Below are 23,687 nucleotides of genomic sequence, written 5' to 3' on the forward strand. Positions count from 1 at the left end.
TTGCCTTGTGTCAGGATTACAGAAACCTTGACTGCAGTATCGACATGACCTATATCCTGCTAATTATATAATAAATGCTCTTTCATTAAGGGGCGGCACTCTGGAAAAATGAGCAGGATCAATGTGTTACGACTCGAAACGGAAGCTGTGTTTATAAAATATGAAGTAAAAGCCACCGATATCCTGACCAATCGATAGTCCACTACATTATTTTTACATTTGAAGTGCAGCGGCTGCACGAGAAGTCTTTTTGGCGTTTTATTAACAGCCAAAGAGCGGTGACTGTACTGGGAGCCCACGCATGCGCAGTCGGAGCCCCGGAGCCGCAGGAGATCATAGCTGGTAAGCCAAATTTCAGTTCCGAATTGAAATGCAAACACGAATTTATTTCACGTTTATATTGTTCCTTCAGTTGTGCCATACACGGGTGTCTCGTAAACACATTTGTTTAATGGGTACAAGTGTTGATATGTTTTTATTTGTTGAGGTGAAGCGTTTTGGCGTTGAGCAAAACCACAAAGCTTTCCATTTTAGTGTATATTAATGCATGATGCCACACGTTTAATTAGCCTGTCGAGTTAAATACTTCAAAAAAACAAGCAGTCGCGCCGATATTACTGAAATATATAACATGCTTAACGTTGTTGTGAGGGGAAAATGTTGCTCATTCATTTTTCGGAACGGGTGACAGGCTTCATTTTTCACTAAATGGGATTTTCACAGGATTTCAAACACTGATTTTATACATATATTTTTTTCCCTCAAGATTTTTTTTATGCCTCCGCCATTTTAACTGAAATGATTTTTTTCGGTGTGTGTGTGTGGACTTGGACGCTTGTGCGTAAATATGTGTGTGTGTGAATGTGTCACCATTGTCTTTTTTCACCGGAGGTAATGGATGGCTGTTAAAAAGTCACACGGGGTCAGGGCTTTTCATGGAGGAACACTGCTGTCACTCTGCAAATTGCACCCTCAAAAGTTATTTAATCATGTCTGAAGTTGGGGAAAATATGAAAATATTTTCTGATAGTTTTAGAATAAATTTAGATCTTAATCCATATGTCTCAGCCATTTTAGGGGAAAAAATGAAGGTAAGGGGTAAAAAGGGAGAGTAGAGCTTAGTGGCAGAGGGTACATGCTCATCTAATCTAAAAATAGTGCTGATCTGATTTTATATGTTGTGAAAAGCACCAAAGTGTGCTCAGGTCTTTGCATAACTTGTCTTGTCTATTATGTCCAGTGATGGAAGAAGTATTCAGATGTTTTACTTAAGTAAAAGTAGCAATACCACAGTGCAGAAAAGTAAAGGTAAAAGTTCTGCATTTAAATATTTACTAAGTAAAAGTACAAAAGTATCAAATATACTTAAAGTACCAAAGGTAAAAGTACACCTCATGAAGAATTTGTCCCATTTCAGAATAATTTATACATCATTGGATTATAATTATAAATGCATTAATGTGTTCATCATTTCAGTGTTGCAGCTGGTAAAGGTGTAGCTCAATTTTTATTCACTTATATATTGCTGGGTAGCTTAATTTATTATATACATTATTATTTATCAGTTGATTATATTTTCTCTCAATAATAAAAATCTGGAAAGGAACTAGTAACTAAAGCCATAATGACAGTAAAGTAAAAGTACAACATCTAGCCTCTAAGATGGAGTAGAACTCTGAAGTATCAGAAAGTGAAGTACCACTACCTCAAAATGTACATAAGTACAGTACTTGACTAAATGTACTGAGTTACTTTCCACCACTGATTATGTCTCCCTTTTTATTGATTTGCATTGCATTCATACAACAATAATTAATGATAAAAGAAAAAGAATAATATTGAGATAAATCAAATTACTGTTTAAAAAAAGAAAAGGTGGATGGTTGGGCGGAGGATCCATAACTTTTTAGCTAAGTTTATTTCATGTATATAGGCCAAAATCAACCAATTTGTCTCAAGGGGATTTATAATCCATCAAACATGCAATACCTATTTGACCCATACATTTAATACAACAGGGCAATTCAAAGTGCTTTACAGAACAATACAATATAAAACATATTAAAGGATAGAGACTTATATTAAAAGACTAAAGAGAAAAGATATAACAGGTAAAATTAATATATGATGTTACCCAGTTATTCCTTTGCAGCAGAGAGCATTACTTTGTCCTGTTCCACACACTCTGTCCTCTCCAGCGCTCCGGAGTAAGGGACAGGGACGCCGGTATGAGTGCCAAAGTAAACATGGAGGCTCCACCCAAAGAACCCGATCGCGCCCCTTTGGACCCGTCCTCTTCGTCCCCCAGTGAAGCTGTCCTCATCTGTGGGAATGAAGGTGTGACCAAGAAGGCTCGGCCCCAAACCCACACCACCACAGCTTTCCTCCTGCCAGGTGAGCACAGCTCTGAGACTGGCAGTGTGGTCACACGGAGTTTACAGAGATCACTTTACATTTATTTTCATTCACCTCATGATGGCAGGACACTCATGTAGTTTATAGACATTCAACTGCGTGGGCAAAACTAGTGGATTTTGTAAACAGAAGGTAAACAAGCAAACTAATAGTTTCCTAATACCAGATATTTCCTGCAAGGTAACAAACATGGCCACAGGAAAGAAGCATTTAGCCGACGGTAAAGGCTGCTGCTTTCTGGAGCGGTGCAAAGTTGAAGACATTTTCACTTAAAGATGAAACAGTTGTGTTGGTGTCATTTTATGTGATTTAAATAATAATAATAATGATAATAATAATAATAATAATAATAACCCGTATGATGCGAGAAGCAGCTGTCTTTCAGGTACTTTCACACCATCTAATTTGGCCCCCATTCAAAAAAAGTTTTCACACCCCTGGTATAGGCTAAATATCCCCCTTAGACCATGACCCTGACCTCTGACCTCTTTTGACATTCAAATGAGAGTGTAACATCGGAGCACCGGTAGCTTAACTTTAACTGTATGTCTGAGTATTTACATACAAGTGATTTATTTATTGAAAAAAACAACATGTGTGTACCACATGTGTAGCTGTGGGTTGCCCTTTAATCAGACTAACTCCTCCAGTCAACATGTCGAAGTATCCTTGGGTAAGATATTGAACCCCAAATTGCTCCTGATGGCTGTTCCATCGGTGTGTGAGTGCGTATTTAAGAGCGTGTTTCATAGCTGAGTAGCAGGTGGCACCTTGTGCGATGGCCTCGGCCACCGGTGTGTGAATGTGTGTGTAATGCAGCTCGTAGTGTGAAAGCACTTATAAGCATTATAAAAGTGCAAGTCCACTTGCAGGTCCATTTACCACCTTTGAAATGTGATGCTTGCAGGGGATTGTTCTTTTGGCTCTGAGTCAGTATTCAGATAGACGATAAGATAATATTGATAATAATGATCTGTGGAGGGAAAATTCAGGTGTAGATATAATGATAATCTTTCTGCACAACTGAAACAAAGATTATTTGCCCATTTTACATGGCAAAAAAGAGGAAGTCAACTGATTATACACCTCAAAGTCTGTCCACAGGTCTTGGTGGTGCAACTACATATGTGAAAAAGTTGTGTCAAGACTTTCGTGGCTCCAGAGGAAGCTGCGTCAGTAATGTCAGTTAGGGCTAAAGACTACAAGTTTGAAAAGGAAAAAGAAATCTGGAGGTGTGGCGATAGAAATGGGTGAGCGTACCAGCAGCCCAGTCGCCACAATAAGATACTGGCATCGTACTTGGCAGACCATGGATATGTAGCATTTGTATTTTTCATATGTATGACGTACTTCAGATTCAGCACTAGGAGGTTGATGTGATGGTGGTGACACCTAGGCAAGACGACTGCCAAGCAGCAGACAACAGCACATCACTCTTTGAGACCAACTCACAAACCAGAATATTTTTCAATGACACGTCGGGACATTTCCAGCCATGTTTGTTGTGACAAAACTGGGTATTTTTTTAAGCAAAAACATGATGTTTTCTTAACCCACAGAAAGCGTTTTATGTACGTAAACCTAACCACATGTTAACCACAGCTTCATCCAAACATAGAAATTGACACGTAAAGAAACATATCCACTACCTACAGATTGAATACATTTAATGTATAAAATGTACAAATGTTACATATCCATGGTTTGCAGAAATGTACAATGCCAACATTTATTGTGGACATTTGCTCAGGACCAGACCTCTCTGCATTCTCTGCTTGAGATTTGCGACTCAAGACTCATTAGCTGCAGCTAGCATAACACACTCAAATCTCATGCTGGACTCTTGGTAGTTGAGTTGCATTGTGGGTAATGTAGGCATACAAGATACGTTTCCTTTTCTTTGAGGACAAAACCAAATGAATGACTGTGCTCTCTTCAGTGATCTGAATGAATTTTCTCAGCTCCTGCTCCCGGCCATCAAAAGCTGGAGGTGACTCCAGCGGTTGCCATGGGAGACCCAGGTAAAGGAGGCAGGGTCAATGAGGCGACCACACCCACCCTAACAGCACAGGTGGGCGGGGCTTGTAGCATCGTCCATGTCCTAGAGTGGAAGGAGGGGATGGCCATCCTGCCCAGCAGCAACCTTAAGGTAAAGTGATGTTTCTGGTTTTAATATGTGTTGTAAAGTTATTCAGTTGTTTCAGTTGTAGCTGCAGTTCCCCCACAGCATCATAATTTAGAGAGGATTTCTAACTGTATTCCCTGGCTTGTTTTCTTCTTAAAGAGCTTTATAGATCATCCTGGTGGCTCACTTGGTAAAGTCTGATTGATCTTTTTCCCACAGCAGTTAGAGTAACACATCATTGGAAACCTCTGCTCACCAGATCAACTGCAGTCACATGACACTAAACAAGGTGCAAATCAGTCAAAAATCAGGAAACAGACAAATTTTCATGAGAAACCGAAAAAAATATTGCATTACTTGATTCTTTCTTATATGCTTAGGGGAGGAACTGAGTAGGTTTAATCTTTGAAAATTAATCTGTGATAATTAATATTCACATCAAGTCATTTTTCAAGTAAAAATACCAAATATTTCTGAAAATGTGAAGATTTGTTGTCTTTTTCAGATTTATGTTTTGCTACACTGAATTATTTTTTAATTTTGGATTTTGTCGCAAAAACAAGAAATAACAAACATTTATCACATCATTTGACAATTTACATAATAAAAATGGACTCATTAAACAATAATAACAACAATAATAATAACAATAACACTAATGCTAATAATAATAATAATAATAATAAAATATACATTTAAAAACTAGAAGATGCTGTGAAAATACCATGTACCAGGTAGTATTACATCTTATATTCATGTTTTCTTCTCTATCTTAACTGGCAACTGTCATATAAAAGCAGAAATGCCAAAAGCAATTAAAAAAAATAGAGCTTTATTGCTAATAAGTGACAATCTGGTCCCAGTAGACTAACTAGATGCAGTCACATCATGCATTTAGTGCCTCTATGATGGGGGATCAGGTTTAAGTCAGACACCTTTTAACTCACATGTTTAAAGATAAAGTACTTTACTCTTAAAATTATTCAACACACATTCAACACAGCAACATAATGACTTAAATGAGAAGTGGGCATAATTTTACTGTACATGTGTGAGTTGGACATAGTGCAAGTGGTGCAAAATTAAATGCAAATCATACTGTAAAGCATTGCAGTTCTGTATCAGTTAATTTTCTACATTACCGAAGAAGAAAAATATTCCATTAAAATCCTGAAACATTAAAATGAAAGAGTGTCAAGAGAGTAGTGAAATGCACTGAAAATAGAAGTAGAGAAATAAGCAATAAGTGAATGGCAACAAAAAGTGATTAAAATGTATAATAATTCTACAACATAATTTTAAATGTGTAATTATGATCATAATTAATCTACTAATTTCTTGCAGTTTGTGGTACATTTCATAAAAAAGTTGCACAAAAAAGTTTTTTTAAAGAGATTATTATTGTTATAATCACAATCCATAATGTGCTCAGGGTTCACGGGTTTAAATACTTATGAAGGGTGTATGAACGCAGAAAAGTGATATCACTCCAGGTTTCAAAGAGTTAAATTGATCTAATAAATAGTTTTGGTGAGAAAAAGGGATGAATAGACAAAAACGTCATAATAAAACATCAAGACACATGTAACCGGTTGGATCTGTTTGTGTGTGTGTGTGTGTGTGTGTGTGTGTGTGTGTGTGTGTGTGTGTGTGTGTGTGTGTGTGTGTGTCTGTGTGTGTGTGGTAGTTCTGTGTGAGTGACGTAGGAACGCTGAGCACACTGATCACCCCAGGGACCACCAGCAGCACCACTGAACCAGCAGCAGGGACTTCTGGGAGATCAGCTGAGTCAGACAGTGCTCCAGCAGACAAGCCAGGTACAGACATGCTTACATAAAGCTTTAATAACGTCAGGGACTGAACACAAGAATACTGCAGTTGATGCCAATTTCAACATCTGACACTAAATTAGACACAGTGAAGCTCTACTTGGCTTTGGTTTTAGATTCACCACATATCTTCTATTAGGCTTCAGCGCACAAGAATAAAAAGGAATAAAAACTCAGAGTGCATTTCCTGGTGTTGCAGGTCTCATGCCTGATCAGGACTGTTATTTTCTATACATGACTGCAGTGTTATTTGAAGTATTTCACAGCATATCCTTTTCAGTGATCACTTGAGCAATAATTACATCAGCTGCAGCAGAGCTCCTCTTAAAAAGTGAAGAGAGCGCAGCTGCAGCTTCATGTTAATGATATCAAGCAGGCATCACTCACCTTTGAAAGAAAAAAATCAAATATAGCTGAAAAAATAGTAAGTAAGTAATATCTTTTTATTGCAGTAGCATCACCAACATGAAATAAGTAAAGGAAATTTAAATAAATAAAAAAAACACCAAGGACAGAAGGACAGCAAAATATATATTTTTTAGATTTAGATATTCAATTTCAACAGTGTAGTTGGTTGCTCCTGCTGGTGGGCCAAGCTGAATTTTCAAAACAGTTACACTGTTTTCGACATGGCGTCTGAGTCAGAAACTTTCTCATTCAGCTAAGCAGTTCACTGATTTTTTTTTTAAAATGCAACATGTAACAGAATCTTGAGTCATATTTGATCAATGAGTCCTAGTTTGACGTTTGACCGCAGTTCATGGCCAGTGACTGACATGACTGACAGCTGCATTACAGACTCCTCAGCTCTGACAGGATGTTCTCTGTGAGTCATGCTAGATTTCAATAAATGCCATTAGAGGTGATAGGAGGACGACATATAATGATTTGTGGATGTCGTGACACTTTCAGTAAATATGACAAAAGGTTTTTTCCATAAATGTTACCTACTGTAGTGTTAACCCTTTTAAACTTGAGCAAATTGGCTTGATTTCTTAAAAAAAAAAAGAAAATTAGCAACCAGGGAAGAAATTACCCTGAAATTAGCAAGAAATTCCTAAAAAGTACTAGAAAATTACCTGAAAATTAATATAAAATAATACATAAAAAACAAAACAACAACAAAAAAACAAGACAAACAAGACTTAGAAAATGTACTTACAAATTGTAATTGTTCTGTAACACCATTTAAAATATGCAATTATGATCATTACAAATAGACTTTTACCTACCTTTTGTCTTTTTTCCTAGCTTTTTAAAAAAAAAATGTAAATCTAGTAATTTCTTGCAATTTGTTGAACATTTCTTACGATTATTGTCCTTTTTTCCCATGTTTTTGAAAGAAATCCGTTTGCGGTTTAAATACTTGTGAAGGGCGTCTGAAAGCAGCACAAGAAAAGTGATGTAATTTCAGGTTTCACAGGGTTAACCTGTATCAGTCTTCATCCGAAGCCTTTTAATGACTTCACCTGTTTCTTATATGTCAGATGTGTCGGCTCCTGCGGGCTCTGTGAGAGGCGCAGCCGTGGAGCCAGAGCGAATGGTGCCGGTCAAACATGACATTCAGGTTGGACTGGGACAACAGAACCATGATCCCCGAGCTCAGAGGACGTACACGGAGGAGCTGCGCAGAGAGCCCGTCACTGACAAGTAACAGCTGCTTCTCCTTCATGCAGCTTTACAAATATATATGCTGGCACACACACTGTCTAGAAGGCTGTTTGTTTTGGTTGTCAGTGATGAAAAAAACTTACTGAAGTAGATGTGTCGAGACAAAAGGATGTACCGAAACTTAACAACAGAAATCAATCCTGCAATGGAGAGTAGAAGATGGAAATAAATACCTTGATAATAGAAAAGAAGGGAACAGACTGCAGACTGGTGAGTGTTTTGTGCTTGTCCTCATTGCACCTCAGGAGGAGTGTCGGGGTGGAGAAGGTGCCAGCCGGCGGCAGGGTGTCCTCCCTTAACCCCGATCACCTGAAACCCATGAGGAAGAGGAAGAGGAAGGAATACCTGAGTCCCTCTGAGGAAGACTCTGACATCGAAGGCACAGTAAGACATTTTCTTTACTCCATTTAACAACCAGATGCTGTCATATCATTTCTATAAGTATTTTAAGTAATGTTAACCCTTTGACACCTGGACTGACATCACTTTTCTTGTTCTGTGTTTAGATGCCTTTTAAACCTTTGAACCCTGAACAAAACGGTTTGATTTCTTCTTAAAAACATGGTATAAAAGACAATGAGCAACTTGGAAAGAAATTTAGTCGATTTAGAAAATTAGTGAAGAAAAAATATCCAGAGAACTATATTTATTATTATCATAATTGCTTCATAATTCATAATTATGTTACAGAATTATTATTATTTTCAGCACTTTTTTCCAGATAATTTCCTTGTCTTTTTGTTTTGTTTTGTTGTTGTTCTTCTTTCTTTAACTTCTCTTTCATTTATTTTTCTTAAGATGCTCATTGCCTTCTTTCCATGTTTTTGAAAGACATCAAGCTAATTTGCTCAGGTTTGAAAAGGTTGATAAAGCAGACCAGGGTCAAATACTCCTTGCAAATAATACAAAAGTTGTTTTTTTTTCTTAATTCAGTGACTGTATGGCCTATTGTCTCTTAGCTACTGGTTTTAACAGACAGCATCCCACCACCCAGATCCTGACTTCTTTCCATTGGCTTCCTCTTTGATATAAAGTTGATTTTAAGATTTTACTGATACCTTTTAAAGCATTTCTGGGCCTGGCCCAAGTTATAAAGCAGAGATGTTGCCCCCCATTATGAACCAGTTCACAGCCTCAGAAACTCCAACTCAACTCTGAAATTATTTTTATTTTATCTTCATTTAGGTCAATTGAAAACCTATTGTCTTTAACAATGATGATCTGGTCAGGAGGCAGTGACAAGATGCAAGTCAATTCAAAACATACAAACATAGATACAACTGGTGCAATAAAACATCATTAGACAAAATTAAAACATCACAATATGTACAGTATGTACAACAATAACGATCAATGTTCCTTGCTCCTGAGAGGCGGCTTCTCAAACAGGTGCAGTGATCACCAGCTATTGCTTTTAATGAGTTATTAAAGGAATGGAAATGTCAGTTACTGTTGGAGATATTGAGTCGTGAGCGGAGACATGGAGGGGATTTGCCAGTGATAGTTTCATTAGTGAACTGATATCAGTGGATCTGTTGTCTGGTATGAAGCGATGGCCAGTTGACTGAGGAATACAGGTTACAGTGATAAGTGCGCTGGTGACTAAGTGAGTGGTTTTATGGCTGATGATGTCAAGTCGAGGCTTAAATCAAATGGTGACCACACTTTTCGGCATGAGGGCCTCTCTGCTTTGGAACAACCTCCCCAAGGAGACAAGGCTCATCTGTGACTTTATTCACCTCTTTGAACCCATTTTATAGACTAGCTTTTATGTGATATTGTCTTTTTAGGGTTGTCCTTTGATTTCTTTTATTATTTGTACTTACTTATTAATTTTGTCTTGCTTTTGTTTGGCCTTACTGTTTGGCTTTCTTTTGTAATGTAGCCTTCTGGGCATCCTGCTTTTGCTTTGCCTGTTAAAGCACTTTGTAACTCATTTTTTAAAGGTAAACTTTTATAGGTAAACGTTATTAACATCTATATGTCTTTGTAGGATGAAAAAATGGATGATTCTAAAGCAGATGGCAGACTCATCAGAGGAGGTTGGACTAATCATTTTTCACTTTTGTCTGATATGTCATCTTTTATCGTTTTCTTTGCTTATTTGTTTGCTGTGCACTGCATCTGTCCTTTTCTTTGTTCTGTCCTCACATACAGATGTAACGTCACGACATGACAACATATCCCTGACAGTCTAATGCAATTACACACCACCTTGAATCAGTGTCTCTGTGACTCTATCGGTCATGAGTTGTGTTTGTTGTGTTAGTGTTAAGTAATCCTGTTATTTTTATCCAGCGTTTGCATGTCTTCAATGCCTTTTATCCTGTCCTTTTCTGACCTTTAAGTACATTTCTTTCAATTTAAAAAAAGAGAGGAGTGGGATTCCACTGAGATGAATATTTTCACTCAGAACTTGTGTGTGAAATTACAGTATCATCAAACATTAGCTGCTTAGGGAGTCTTTTCCCTCCTTCCTAATTTATTTCCTGTTTTACGTTCATTAAATTCATTTCTTTTCCTTGTTCTCTTTCATTGAAGAATGCACTAATGACTTTGAATGAATAATTCAAATATTTTTGGTGAAGCTGGAGACAGTAAGACGGAGCAGTGGACGTGGGCTCAGTATCTGGAAGAAACCAAAGCTGTTGCTGCGCCCAACAAGCTTTTCCAAGAGGTACGTTTGAGTTTAATATCCAGACTGCAGTTTCAGGCTCAGCTACTGCTGTGCTCTCACAGGCTCACCCAGTGTGCCCATGATTTTTTACTGCTTTTTTTTACTACCACTGCAGCTCTGCCTATAGCACAGGGACTCATCTATCGCCCCGAGTGAAAAAATAGTGCTGCATTGTCGAGGAAGGAAATGAGAAATGTAAATTTACCTGGGAGAGCGAGATGCTTGCAGCTGAAGGGCAAACATTAATATTCTGTTAAGGATTATGGGGTTGAGGGAGTTTCGTTTTAAAGTTATTTATTTCTTTAATAATCAAAACATTTTTGCATCAAAAGTTTTGTCTTGAGGAGACTTTCTGTTCCAGCAGGAAAAGATGAAACATTTTAAGTAGAATGATAAAAACTGTAATCTTCATTTTCTGTGTTCTCACATTTTCTTTGTTCGTTATCCTTATCCAGTTTCCCACCGTCCTTCATTTTTTCTTCTTTTTTTAAATTTACTTTTTATTAGACTTTCTTTTGAAGTACACAACAAAGTGTACAAAACAAAGTGATACATATGTATTCACCGGACACAACATATCCTTACAATAAATCAAAAATGAATAATAAAGCTAAGAAAAGATCCTACTTAAGTAAAAGCAAAATCTGCACAAATATACATACATAAATACACACATGCACGCGTATACACACATGCATGCGTATACACACATACACACACAATAGCACACGTCCATATACTTGCACATTCTAGTCAACCTGTATTAGTACTGCTCTGGGGGAAACAAAAATATATTTGAAGTTGGAAAAGATGCCCATAACATGTATCTATTACGGCTATACAAAATCAGCCTTATAGCTGACAAATGGTTAAGCTCTTTTGACCAGTTTTCATCAAAAATATCAGTTTAGGTTCTTAGTTTGAATATAATTCTCTCCATTGTGTATATTTTGTATTCATTTTAGTTTATTTTAATCTCTATAGTCCATACTGCAATATATTCTTTTTATTCCATGTGTCCAGACCCAGAGAGTGCCAACAGTTAAGAACGGCTTTAAGCAGGGGATGAAGCTGGAAGGCATCGACCCGCAGCATCCGTCCATGTACTTTGTTCTCACCGTGGCCGAGGTGAGATAGACGTCCATTAACACGGTCGATGAATCTTAATGGTCCGGCTGATTATTAAGGATTAAAAATCATAGCTCCTTCACAGGTTGCTTTTGCATGCAGAAGAGTTCAGCCCAGTGTGGCCTTCTCCAGCCTGCTTGTGTTTCTCTAACGTATCATGTCATCACCCAGGTCTGCGGTTACCGGCTGCGGCTTCATTTTGACGGCTACTCCGACTGCCACGACTTCTGGGTGAATGCCAACTCCCCTGACATCCACGCTGCAGGCTGGTGTGAAAGCACAGGACACAAACTGCACACTCCCAAAGGTCAGAGGTCACAACACTCTGGACATATTGAAAGACCAAATAGATTGTAAAGAGAATTTGATAGCATGGACAAAAAACCCTGTCCTTCATTTGTGCTTCATCTTCATCTTTCACTAGACTAATATTCAGCAATAGTTGACATTTTGGGAAAGCCACTCATTTACTTTCATTTACCCTGTCCAAAGGCAATCTCAGAGTGCATTGGCTGTTGTGTGACGCGGATAAAGCCTAAGGGGTGAGGGCCAATATTTCAGACTGATCCGATGTAGCTTGCAGATATCCGGATATAGACTTCCTCTTCTGTGCGTCTCTTATTTTAGCTAATCTCTGTAAACAAAATCTGCATATGACCTCGTCTGCCGATTGCAGGTAGCCCTCTGGGAGCCAAATATTTTTTTTCTGACCTCTGATTGGCTGATACCATCTTCGTGGTGTTTTCTGCATGTCCTTAGGGCACTTTATCGCTGCCTGTTGTTCTTGCCTGCTTGTGTTTTTGTGTTTTCATGTAAGTGGATTGGATTTCTTTTCTTCTTTTTTTTGAGAACAAAAGAGGGAAAACCCCTGTTTTAAAAAATACCTTTGTATGTGTAGACTGGGCCTTAGAACCAGGCAAGCTGTTTCCCAAAACTTCGAACTATTCCTTTAAATTATGGGCTGTTTCACCAAATATGAATCATTTTAATCCTCTTTTCTTGTCTCTGTGTTTCCTGCAGGCTGTAAAGAGGAGGAGTTCACCTGGTCCAACTACCTGAGGATGACTAAAGCACAAGTGGCGCCCAAAGAACTCTTTGCGAGTCCTGGGAGGGTAACTGCCACTATATGATATACGGTAGTTGTATTATCTACGAGCATCAATGGATGAGGTGAAAGATTTAGGGTGGATAAAAAGTAAAACTCAATAACCAAAGAAAAAAAGTGCCAAAGTCTTGTCTGATTTTTGTTTAATATTTAATGCCAGAACATCAGAAGCTTTATGCTTGTTTGGGCTGATGTTGACTTCCCTCTGCAAGCTCATGTATAATGTAAACAGTGTTCAAGCTTTGGTTGAAACTGAAGCAGTCTGGCACATTTTTTTTTGATTAGTGAATTCATAAACACATTTAAAGACAGTCACAAAGCTGAATAAAGTTATCAGCTTGTCCACAGCTCCGTCGGTTTCTTCTTCCCTTTGTGAATTGTCCCTTAGTCTTTAATATTTCTGCTTTCTGTTTAGACTGATGTGAAGTGCAGTTTCGAGATAGGAATGAAGCTGGAGGCCGTCGACCGTATGAACCCCTCCCTCATCTGTGTAGCAACCGTCACTGACGTGGTGGACGACCGCTTCCTGGTTCATTTTGACAACTGGGATGACACATACGACTACTGGTGAGCCTCCAGCCCAGTGGGGGTGTACTGTATGGGCTCTGGAAAATGACTGAAGAAATAATCTAGAAGAAAGATGTTACTCAGCAGCTGTGGAGAAACTAAAGTTTGTGAAATTTTGTGAAACTGCCAAAGAAACGCTGATCAAACTGTCCAGTCTGTATAACTTCATACTTGCTTGGTTCATTTGTAAAAAGTCAGTGTGGACAGGAAGCAGACCAAAACCATAAAGACAACAATGTGTCTTTTTTACAATTAAGAGGAAAAATAACTCTAAAACAAACTCCCATGGTATCTTACCATGTAGAGAAACAGTTGCAGTCGAGCCCTTGGCTGTGTGAAAGTTGCCGTGTTTGTCTGTACAGTTGTTTCGTTTATAGCATGCAGGATTTTAAGCACTGTGCTGAAAACAGCTGCTGCTGGAAACTAGGTTAATACTGGCTCTGAACCAGTTAATAAGGTGTCATAAACTCAAAACGATGAGCTAAAAGAGGCTAACGTGCACAGCTGAGCTGTACAGTGTGGTTATAGTCAGTTCTGGGTTTGCCATCATGAGTGAGGCCAGTTAGAATAAAGCTCGAAACAAAAATCAGCAAAAAGCTTTAAAAGTTTGAAAACCTTGCAGTTATTTATCTTTTGCCTACAGTGAAACTTTCAAACCGCTAGATGTTTTTGTTTGTTACGCAGGTGTGATTCCAGCAGTCCGTACATCCACCCTATTGGCTGGTGCCAGGAGAGGGACCTTCCCCTAACGCCACCCCAAGGTGACCACCGTGTTCCCTGTTAATCATTAATTTAATCATGTTCATAGTCATAACATGGATCATTAACTTTAATACAACTCTGCCTATCCCTCGTGTCCTTTGAATATATATTCAGTACTTTATAAATACACATGTAAATACCTGAAATATACTTGTTTCAATGAGCACGAATGAACTTTGACATAATCACAAAGATTAGCACAAAAAAGAGGAAAATGTAGTGGATGAACTTTTGCGTTTGGATTTATTGACTGATGTGATTATCATTTGCTGTGCCAGATTACCCGGACCAGGGCCGGTTCTCCTGGTCTCGCTACCTGGAGGAGACTGGCTCCAAGGCGGTGTCCGCTGACGCCTTTAAAGTGGTGAGAGCACAGAATAAATGTGCTATTTTAATTCACTTCACAGTACGATATAAAAGAGTTAAACTTAACTGTAGTGTGGATGTGTCATACAGCCTGGAAGGAAACAGCAGCAACGGTGAAGCAAAAGCCAGAATTAAGAGACTGAAAATGTCAGATTAATTAAAATTAATAAGAAGCATGGTTTGTTACAGTTCCAGTCAAATCAGTTGCCTTCAGTATGTTATGAATATGATTACAACTGACAGTGCTGCAGTAAGTACATAGGCAGGGTTTAGGTGTTTACATTACAGATTCAAATATACAGATTCTAAAAAAAAACCAAAAAAACGCATTCATGTGATGTAAAAACACTTTAACCCTGTGAAACCTGGATCGACATCAGTTTTCTTGTGCTGTGTTCAGATGCCTTTCATAAGCTATTTCACCCCTTTGAGCCTGAGCAGTTGGTTTGATTTCATTCAAAACCATGAGGAAAACACAATGACAAACTTGGCAAGAAATGTGCCACAAATTGCAAGGAAAAAAAGAATATAGTTATATTTAATTTTATATTCAAAATTATGTAACAGGAATATATATACACACACACACACACACACACACACACACATATATATATATATATATATATATATTTATATATATATATATATATATATATTATCTATATATACATATATTTAAAATCAATTAATTTTCAGTTTTCTGATTTCCTTGTTTTTATGGTGTTTCGCTATATTTCCTATTTTCAGGTAATTTTCTTGTACTTTTTAAATGTTTTTTTGCAAATTTTTGGGCCATGTCTTGTTAAGTTGCTTGTTGCCTTCTCCCCATATGTTTGAAATAAATCAAACCAATTTGCTCAGGTTTCAAAGGGTTAAGATGCTGAACATGATCATTCTTGGTTCAAGTGTTGTCGAGGACCTTTGTGCATTTCCCATTGCTCTCCCCCTTCATTTCCTGTCATCTCTCTACTGTAAAATATCAAGTAAAAGACATAAATGGAGGTTTAGTTGAAAGTACAAGTCGGTGTGTTTTTCTGCCTCCAGCGAGCGCCCCACAGCTTCCAGCCTCAGATGAAACTGGAGGCCGTGGACAAGAGAAGTCCTGGTCTGATCAGAGTGGCCACAGTGGAGGAAGTTGAGACTCATCGCATTAAGGTAATACTGCGTGTAGATATTCCTGAACATTTCAGTACTAAATGTCTGAAGTTATGAAGGTCATGACCTTGTATGTGTGTGATATTGCTTAAGCCTTTAAAGCCTGGATCGCTACCAGTTTTCTTGCGCTGCGTTAAGATGCCTTTTACAACCTGTTTAACCCTTTGAAACCTGAAATGGTTTGATTTCTTTCAGAAACATGGGGGAAAGGCAGTGAGCAACTTGGCAAGAAATGTCCCACAAATTGTAAAAAGAATTGTGGAAAGGGACAAGAAAAAGACCTGAAAATATTCTTTTAAGAAAAGGGGAAATTTAAATGAACCCTGATAACTATGTTCATATTTATTGTAATTATATATATTTATCATTGTGTTACAGGAAAAAAAAGAAGTTTTGTTCAATTTTAGCCCTTTTTTGGGGTCATTTCTTGTTTCTGTTTTTACCATTCTTTTTTCTTTTTCTTATTTTGCTTATTTTCTCAGCTTTGAAAGGGTGTAAAAAGTTTCTATGCTGTGTGCAGTTTTAGTGTGTGTGTGCATGTATAGTATTTTATATTTCTACCTCTCCGGCAGGTCCATTACGACGGCTGGAGTCACGTCTATGATGAATGGATGGACTCAGATCATCCCGACATCCACCCAGCAGGCTGGTGTGAGGCGACCGGCCACCCGCTCAAAGTTCCCCCACGGGACACCAAAACACAGCAGCCACATGGTAGCAACCAGCACTTCAATCAAAACTGGAAGTTGATGTTCTACAAAATTCAAAATGATTCTTGATAGCTAGCATTCAGTCATAGCAAAAACACATATAATGCAGCTAAATATAGTCCCTACAATGCCCTGTGGTGTCATGTCAATTAAATTTCAACTGACAAATGGAAATAGGCCTATATTGCTGATAAACAATGTATATGTTGTTGCTGTTATTAATATTTTTAATATGCCTTTTTCACACAAGGCATTTTAACAAGTCACACTAGAAAAAGAAGAGGTGTGAAAATTAAAAGTAATGGTGGCTAAATTATATTTAGCTGCTTAACTATCAGAGTCCTGGTATTGTGCATGCTGCCTCGCTGTCATGGCTTACTGGGACACTTGAAAAGAACAGAGCCATCATTGATGTTATTAGTGAACACCTTTGCTTTTCCTGCTGTGACTTGTCAAAATGCTGTGGGTTTGTGAGTGTCGTGTACACGTGGGAGGCTTCATCTGTGTGTGTTTGGATGTCTGTAGGTGTGAGGGAGCCTCCTGCTATGGGCCAGTCCACTTACCCCTCCTCTGTTCCCTGTAAACCCATCAGCCACCCCCGAGCCAACAAGTACAGCTTCCACAACAGGTCAGCTCACCTCAACTCTGTCAGGTCATTTAATGGAGCTTTGTTCACCAGGCCTATTACCTGACATCAGGTTTGAGGAGGAGGGAATTGTATGTCTTTTGTAATGCACTGTGGGGCTCTGTCTTTGAAACAGGAAGTGTCCAACTCCTGGTTGTGATGGCTCAGGCCATGTGACCGGTCGTTTCACAGCCCATCACTGCATATCCGGCTGCCCGCTGGCCGAGCGTAACCAGGGAAGGCTGAAGGCCGAGCTGTCGGACTCAGAGTGCAAGAGGACCCTCTTCTTTGGCCAGAGGACCAAGAAGTCCCACTACCGTGGCAGGTAAAACTGTGTGTATATGTGTGTGTGTGTCTGTCTGTTTGTGTCTATTAGGGGTGGATGATATGGCCCTAAAATAATGTCATGATATTACAGGGCATTTTGGCGATAACGATTTTCTTGATGATATGTCAAAATATTGAAAAACAAACATATTTTATTATTGATTTCAATACCATAAACAGAGGTGTGCACAAACATCCAATCTAAACTTGGAGCAGGTGCTGAACCAAAGAGCAACACAGCTCAAAACCTCACTATTACTTTGGTGCATTAAAGAGATGATAACTGGAGCCCTGCAGTGTGCCAGCCATGTTTTGCCTTTTTACTGATTTCAAGAACATACAAACTTCGCAACATATATCTTTTAGTTTTACATTCAGATGCAGATATTCAAAAATTATAAATAATGTAAAAATGTATATAAACATTTTTAGTTTGTAAATAACAACAGTAACTGGTAGCAATTTCACTCTCGGTTATGCTTGTTGTTGCCGTGAGTAACGCTATGATGTCATTATGCCAGTTGAAATATTGCCATTATCGTGATATTAATTGTTTCTGTCATATTAAAATTATACCGGTATCATTGTGAATGATATGATATGGCACGCCCCTAGTGTGTATACATACATGTTTACATTTGTCTCACATTAATAATTTCCTCCATTTTCAGGATTGGCCGTCCTCCCAAATACAGGAAGAACCAGCAAAGAGACTACCAGAGTGAGTTTTCTCTGAGCACTGAACATATCCTACTTTGCTGAGAGGATTTTTACTCTGCAGCTCATTATGGATTTCATGTGAAAGCTGTAGATGTGAATGTTGTCTCAGTCTCTTATCTTTCCCCAGATGCAACAAATTCTGCTCTGCAGTCAACTAGTTTTTAAAGATTTTGAATTTTATGGCAGGAAAATGGTCATATCCTAAAAATACAGAGAACAAGCCTTTGGTTATAGTGCTTTTTCACAGCACACATTTTGACTTGTGTTAGCAGGGAAAGCACAGCTAGAACCCTTTGAAATCTGAGCACATTGGTTTGATTTCTTAAAAAAAAAAAAAGGCAATGAGCAACCCAAGAAGACATCAACCCCAGATTAGCAAGAAATTAGTAAAAATAGAAGAAAATTAATTAAATCAAATTAAATTAAAAATAAAATAAAATAAATAAAAACAAAGAAAAAGAAAGTAAACAAACAAAACAAAGCAAACAAGACTTTGAAAAAATGCTCAAAAATTATAATAATTTTGTAACATAATTTTGGATATGTAATTGTGGATATTTTTTCTCTATACCTTATTTAAAAAGAAATCCTTGATCTACTAATTTCTTGAAATTTGTGGAACTTTTCTTATCAAGTTGCTCATAGCATTTTTTCTCCATGTTTCTGAAAGAAACCAGAACAATTTCAAAGGGCATCTGAAAGCAGCACAAGAAAAGCGATGTCGCTTCAGGTTTAAGGGGTTTTAATGGTGGCTCGGTCTGGCTTAAGTTTCACTGTAAGCCAGACCACCTAAGCATTTAACCACCAGTTCTTTACACCTGTGCTTTATCCTCTGTGATGTGTCAAAATGTCTGCCTTAAAAAATAATCACCTTTCGTCAGTTTCAGTCTGAAATATTTGTCTGAGTGATCATAAATCAAGAAAGGTTGTACCCAGGCCTGTTTTTGTGTGTGTGTGTTTGTCCTCAGACATGTCCTCAGAGGGTATGTATCCGTCACTGTTCATGTCAGCTCTGAGCAGTCAGTCCGACAGGACTCTGTCTCTGTGCTGGGAGCAGCACTGTAAGCTGCTGCCCGGCGTTCAGGGCATTCACGCCAGCCAGGTGGCGTCATGGAGCGTTGAGGAGGTGAGCAAACTTTATCACTTTACTATGTTTTTATTTCTTCTCCTCGACTGGATTAATTATTTGAAATCTGATGTGTTTTGTGCCGCAGGTCTTCAGGTTTGTCCAGAATCTAATCGGCTGTGAAGAACAGGCTCGTCTCTTCAAAGAAGAGGTGAGATCTCTGAGTGTGTGTGAATAAAATATTAGGTTAACTCCTACATTTGCTACAGATGTATTCAAATGTAAACAGTCTATACTGTATTTACTGTCATGTTGCACTGCAGATGTGAAAACAACAGTTTGTTAAGTGTCTTTCAGCGGAGAGCGTCTACATGATACACTAGGCAGGCAGTGTTGAAAAGATTTAAGTATGTTTACTCAAGTACTCAAAATGTACTCAATTTTGAGGTTCTTTATTTGAGTATTTCTTCTACATTTTAGATTGAAACATTGTACTTTTTACTCCACTGCATTTACTAGTTACATAGTTACAAGTTACTTTCCAGACAAAAGAAAGCGTTGTTAGAGATCATAAATTGATTACATAAATGGATTACGGTCCCTTTGTTGCATGTCATCCCCTCTCTCTCCCCCATTCATGTTAAAATCTGTCCTGTCAAATAAAGATGACCTACTACCTCAAAAAAAAAAAAAAAAAAAAGAAAAGGGAAAAAGACTATGACCAACTTGGAAAGAAATGATAATAAGTGAAAGGTGATGAAGAAAATGACCTGTTGATCAGTTTTTAAAAAATGAGTAGGATCAATTATAAAATTATCAAAAAATAGTGGGAAATGTCTGGAAAACTATATTTGTAATAATTATAATTATATGTTTAAAATTATGTTAGAGAAAAAAATAGATTTTATAAATTTCCTATTGCATTTTCTTGTTTGTTTTCATTTTTTTTTTAACTTTTCTTTTTTTGCTTATTTTCAGGTCATTTTCTTGTACATTTTTACTAATTTCTTGCTATTTTTTAGGGCCATGTGTTAAGTTGCTCACTGTCTTTCCCCCATGTTTTGGGGAGAAATCAAGCTCATTTGCATAGGTTTCAAAGGGTTAAGACACAGGACATGACATTTGCTAAACACTACAAACAGGTTGCACCTTGGTCATACAGCTGCAACATTGCTGGTTTGATTCTAGCCAGCGACCATTGTTGCATGTTAACCCCCCATTTTCCTGTCTGCTGTGTCACTATCACTGTCCATTAAAGGTGAAAATACAAAAAAAATAAAATAAAATAAAACCTAAAGTTTAATCTCAGGAAACTGACTCAACTGAACACCTCTGGCCACCTATATAATCACATTACTTTGTTGACCCCTGTGACACAACCTACATTTTCTTGACCTTTCACCTCCACGCCCATTTATATCACCACTGTTGTGTCTGCGTCTCCCCCAGATGATTGATGGGGAGGCCTTCCTGCTGCTGACTCAGACCGACATTGTGAAGATCATGAGCATCAAGCTAGGCCCCGCCCTCAAGATCTCCAACGCCATCCTCATGTTCAAGAGCACAGACGAGGTACTCAAGTGATCTCACCCTCACCTGCCCGGAGGCGTCGGGCCGCCAATCATCATGTGCCAAATTCATTCTGTTGCAGGGAAAATACCCTGATCCCTTTTTCATGTGTTTGGTGTCCTGTACCCATCAGAGAGGAGAGCGGGGAGGAGGGGACGGGGGGTAGGTCCGATCAGGGTTTAAAGTAGACATAATGGAGATGTTGGAAGAGAATTAAGAAAATACAGATATATTTTAGCAGTGATGTCATAAAGATGATGGACAGATTGGTGTGGGGAGTGGATAGAAGGAGGCTGATGTGGAGAAGGTGAAATATCAAATGTTTGGTGGTTTTCACAACTTTACAGCCCAAATCTCACTGGTAACGTTTTGCATTTGTTACACATAATAAGTATATTTGCAACCACCTGTTTTTGATGCTGAGTTCAAATTTGTGCAATAAAAGCTTGAGTGGAAATATTATAAATTCAGAACAAAAGTCGCAATTTGCTGAGGAGTTTAAGGTTCTGTATCATTATCGAGGAAGTGCACATCAGGCAGATGGGAACAGATTTTTCTGTTGCATTACCTTCCTGCATTTTGCTGCCGCTCACAGTCACACAGGAGATACTAGTACTATTGGTACTTTTACTTCCTGAATTAGAATCATTACTATTGGTGCAAGCCCTAAAGGGACCGTTCACCCAAAAATTAAAAATACATATTTTTTTACAGCTCAATTGACAAGGATGCTATAAATGTTTGCATCTGATGCTGTTGTGAGCCTCTTTTAAGCATCCTACTGCGTGGTGATTCGGTTGGCGGGGGCGAGTGTAGTTTTGTAGAGAGAAAATAGCTCCCACATTAAACTGCTCATGAGAAGATCTGTGGGTTGTTTTGAGTAACCCAGCCAAAAGCCAAACGCCATTTCGCTCTGTTATATCGGAGAGGAGTCAGACATCTCTACGCCAAATATCTCCAACACTCAGAAACTCACACCAAAACAGTTTGGAGTGATAATTATCACTACAGGTAAGAGTGAAAATATGCAATTTTGATTTGGGGTGAAATGTCCCTTTAATACAGGCCAGATGGCCAAGGTGAACTCAAGATACATTTTGGGGAAAGAAAGTTTAAACATGACAGCATTTTCATGAGTACTGTGCCTAGATTTGGACTAAATTATTAGCTTAAAAAGGTGAAATCAACAATACAGGGAAAAATACTGAAATACTTGATAAATTGTGAAATAATGAAGGTTAAGTAAAAGAGAGGATATGGGAGGATTGTAGACAAGGGAGGGGGTGGCCAAAAAAGGAGTTAAATGCAGTAGATGAGGCTGGTCAGTGAGACTCCAACAAGCCTCAAATTTTGTGCAATAAAATGTTGAGACAGATGTACTGTATTCTGTAACACTTGATATCACAGTTACAATTAAATAAATAAGCTACTTTGTTCAGACTGCTGGGAAAAGGTTTGTGACAGATGAACAAGTTAAAACAGGGAGGATCACTTTGCTCAGTTTCCCGCTCATCCTGCAGTATTAGTCATTTGTGTTTGACTTCTCCACACTGTACTTTGTCACCACACTGTTAATGTGAAAACTCAAGTGATACAGGAGCTGTGAATTAAAATGTTACCCTCTTATATAGAATCTGAGTGAGAGAACAGAAACAATAGTGTTTTGAGTTTTTATATCTATATGCAAAAGATCTTAAATTATTATTTTTGCAATTCTTGGTAGATGAAAAGGACACTTTGCATTGGCGTTTTAGCACAACTGTGAAACCCAGATGGATTTTACACAATGATGTTCCCACACTTGGTCACTAGAGAGTGCAAAAAATCCACATTTCAGCACTATAAACATGGATTTGATATCTACTCAATGGAGCTCTCTGCAGTTTACGTGTGATGGAAACAATGTTCGGAGTGTGTTCTTTGAAATGTTTACATTATGTGTCAGAACAGGTTAAAAACACTGTATGGATTTAATATTGTGAAATGAAAGATATTTTACTGGAGTGTTTTAAGGGCTCTTGGAATCTTACTTTGTGTGTCTCTCTGGTGGGATTTTTTGTGTGTGTGTGCGTGCGTGTGTGTGTGTGTGTGCGTGAATGTGTGTGTGTGTGTGTGTGTGTGTGTGTGTGTGTGTGTGTGTGTGTGTGTGTGTGTGTATGTGTGTGTAAAGATAATCTTGGGTCACAAATGTCATTCAATCCATATGAATTAATAAACATCCAAAGCTGTCTTGTCTGATTAAAGCTGCTGCCTCTCGTTTTTTGGGGTTGATACTGCATTTCCTGTGCATGTGCAGGTGTGTTGTGTGTGTAGCACTATTTACTATAAACTCACTCTGCTTATATCACATCCCCCTATTGACCATATTGTCGTCAACAGCTGGCTGTGGTGGCGACAACTCCATTCACGCCCTTACTGCTTTCACTGCTTATCATTCTTGTTCCACTGCAGAGGCCAGAAAACAAGCTGATAACCTGCTGCTACAGTCACACAGCAAAATGAAAGTACTCAAGTGGCTGTTTTCTGTCTGATATGCAATACAAGAAGGAATGTCAGGTATCTTATTTTTTTTTTATCCTTTGGAGAAAGGATGCCAAGGAGATCAGAGGCCCTTCTGCATTTGCAGGGGTAAAAAAAAGCTAAAATGATTTAAAAGTATCTGAGTAAACGAGCAACTTGATTTGATTTCTTTTAAAAACATAGGGTAAAACGCAATAACGAACTAGGTATATATATATATATATATATATATATATATATATATATATATATATATATATATATATATATAGTACATAGTGTTTAGGCCACACTATATATACCATAGAAATATACTATTTGCTTTTTTTGAGTTGACTAAATATAAG

General features: G+C 38.1%; 1 protein-coding gene across 1 annotated transcript; it reads left to right on the forward strand.

Moving 5' to 3' along the window:
• The first annotated feature begins 126 nt into the window (after nucleotides 1-126).
• On the forward strand, nucleotides 127-22,824 carry l3mbtl1 (L3MBTL histone methyl-lysine binding protein 1). The gene is made up of 22 exons (XM_042491814.2): nucleotides 127-342; nucleotides 2,199-2,394; nucleotides 4,377-4,564; nucleotides 6,228-6,357; nucleotides 7,857-8,019; nucleotides 8,286-8,424; nucleotides 10,034-10,082; nucleotides 10,629-10,717; nucleotides 11,741-11,845; nucleotides 12,017-12,152; nucleotides 12,866-12,957; nucleotides 13,366-13,517; nucleotides 14,202-14,278; nucleotides 14,558-14,643; nucleotides 15,693-15,803; nucleotides 16,376-16,517; nucleotides 17,039-17,141; nucleotides 17,275-17,463; nucleotides 18,137-18,186; nucleotides 19,154-19,311; nucleotides 19,400-19,462; nucleotides 20,701-22,824. The coding sequence occupies exons 2-22, from the start codon at nucleotides 2,229-2,231 to the stop codon at nucleotides 20,833-20,835; spliced, it is 2,523 nt and encodes an 840-aa protein (XP_042347748.1). The 5' UTR covers nucleotides 127-342; nucleotides 2,199-2,228; the 3' UTR covers nucleotides 20,836-22,824.
• Nucleotides 22,825-23,687: the final 863 nt, after the last annotated feature.

This window comes from Plectropomus leopardus, chromosome 9 (genome assembly GCF_026936395.1).
Source record: "Plectropomus leopardus strain MGB_pleo_1.0 chromosome 9, ASM2693639v1, whole genome shotgun sequence".
NCBI lineage: Eukaryota > Metazoa > Chordata > Actinopteri > Perciformes > Serranidae > Plectropomus > Plectropomus leopardus.

What these genes read in the sequence shown, in the direction of transcription:
- l3mbtl1 (XM_042491814.2), top strand. Translation starts at nt 2,229, where the DNA reads ATGAGTGCCAAAGTAAACATGGAGGCTCCACCCAAAGAACCCGATCGC. An exon ending in TGCTCCAGCAGACAAGCCAG is followed by an intron (nt 6,358 to 7,856) that starts GTACAGACATGC and finishes CTTATATGTCAG; the next exon opens with ATGTGTCGGCTCCTGCGGGC. An exon ending in TTGAGACTCATCGCATTAAG is followed by an intron (nt 15,804 to 16,375) that starts GTAATACTGCGT and finishes CCTCTCCGGCAG; the next exon opens with GTCCATTACGACGGCTGGAG.